This window comes from Myotis davidii, unplaced genomic scaffold, assembly GCF_000327345.1.
Source record: "Myotis davidii unplaced genomic scaffold, ASM32734v1 scaffold638, whole genome shotgun sequence".
Classification (NCBI taxonomy): Eukaryota; Metazoa; Chordata; class Mammalia; order Chiroptera; family Vespertilionidae; genus Myotis; species Myotis davidii.
In genome coordinates, this window is record NW_006289391.1 from 862,621 (window position 1) to 863,101 (window position 481).

Here is a 481-nt window from a genome sequence, read left to right on the forward strand (position 1 = left end):
TGCGTTCAGGCAGGAAACACTCCGTCAGGCGGCTCACGCTTCATTTAATCGGAGGGCTATCACAGGCTCTCCGTCCTCCGGTCTAAGTCATAACGTTACAGAACAAGCAGTGAATCCAACCATTTAAAAACGAAGTCGGCCTACACGCGGTCACCGTCTGCTTCTCTCCCAGAGCCGGGCGCCCGGCCCCGCGTCAGTAGACGTGCACCATGCCGTAGAGGAACGTCCAGAACAGCACGTAGGTGAAGAGGCCTCCGACCAGGCCGCCCGTGAAGAGGGGCCTCCGGGACTTAAAGTATTTGTTCCACCTCCTGCCCGCCTTGAGGATGAGCAGCAGGGAGAGCAGGACGGAGGCGAGCAGGTAGAAGATGAAGCCGTAGAGGCCGGTGAGGCCGAGGATGCCGGCCGTGGCCCCCGACAGCGCCGACACCGAGGTGCGGCAGTAATCCAGGACCGCGGCGTTGCCTCGCACGGCGGCCTC

The 481-nt window shown here is 62.2% G+C and overlaps 1 protein-coding gene across 1 annotated transcript in view; it reads right to left on the reverse strand.

Moving 5' to 3' along the window:
- Positions 1–24: 24 nt before the first annotated feature.
- Positions 25–481, reverse strand: part of EMC6 (ER membrane protein complex subunit 6) — a 735-nt gene continuing 278 nt past the window's right edge. Inside the window, exon 2 of the mRNA XM_006761504.2 lies at positions 25–478. Within this exon, the coding sequence (XP_006761567.1) occupies positions 194–478 (285 nt within the window). The 3' untranslated portion in view covers positions 25–193. The remainder of the gene's footprint in view (positions 479–481) is intronic.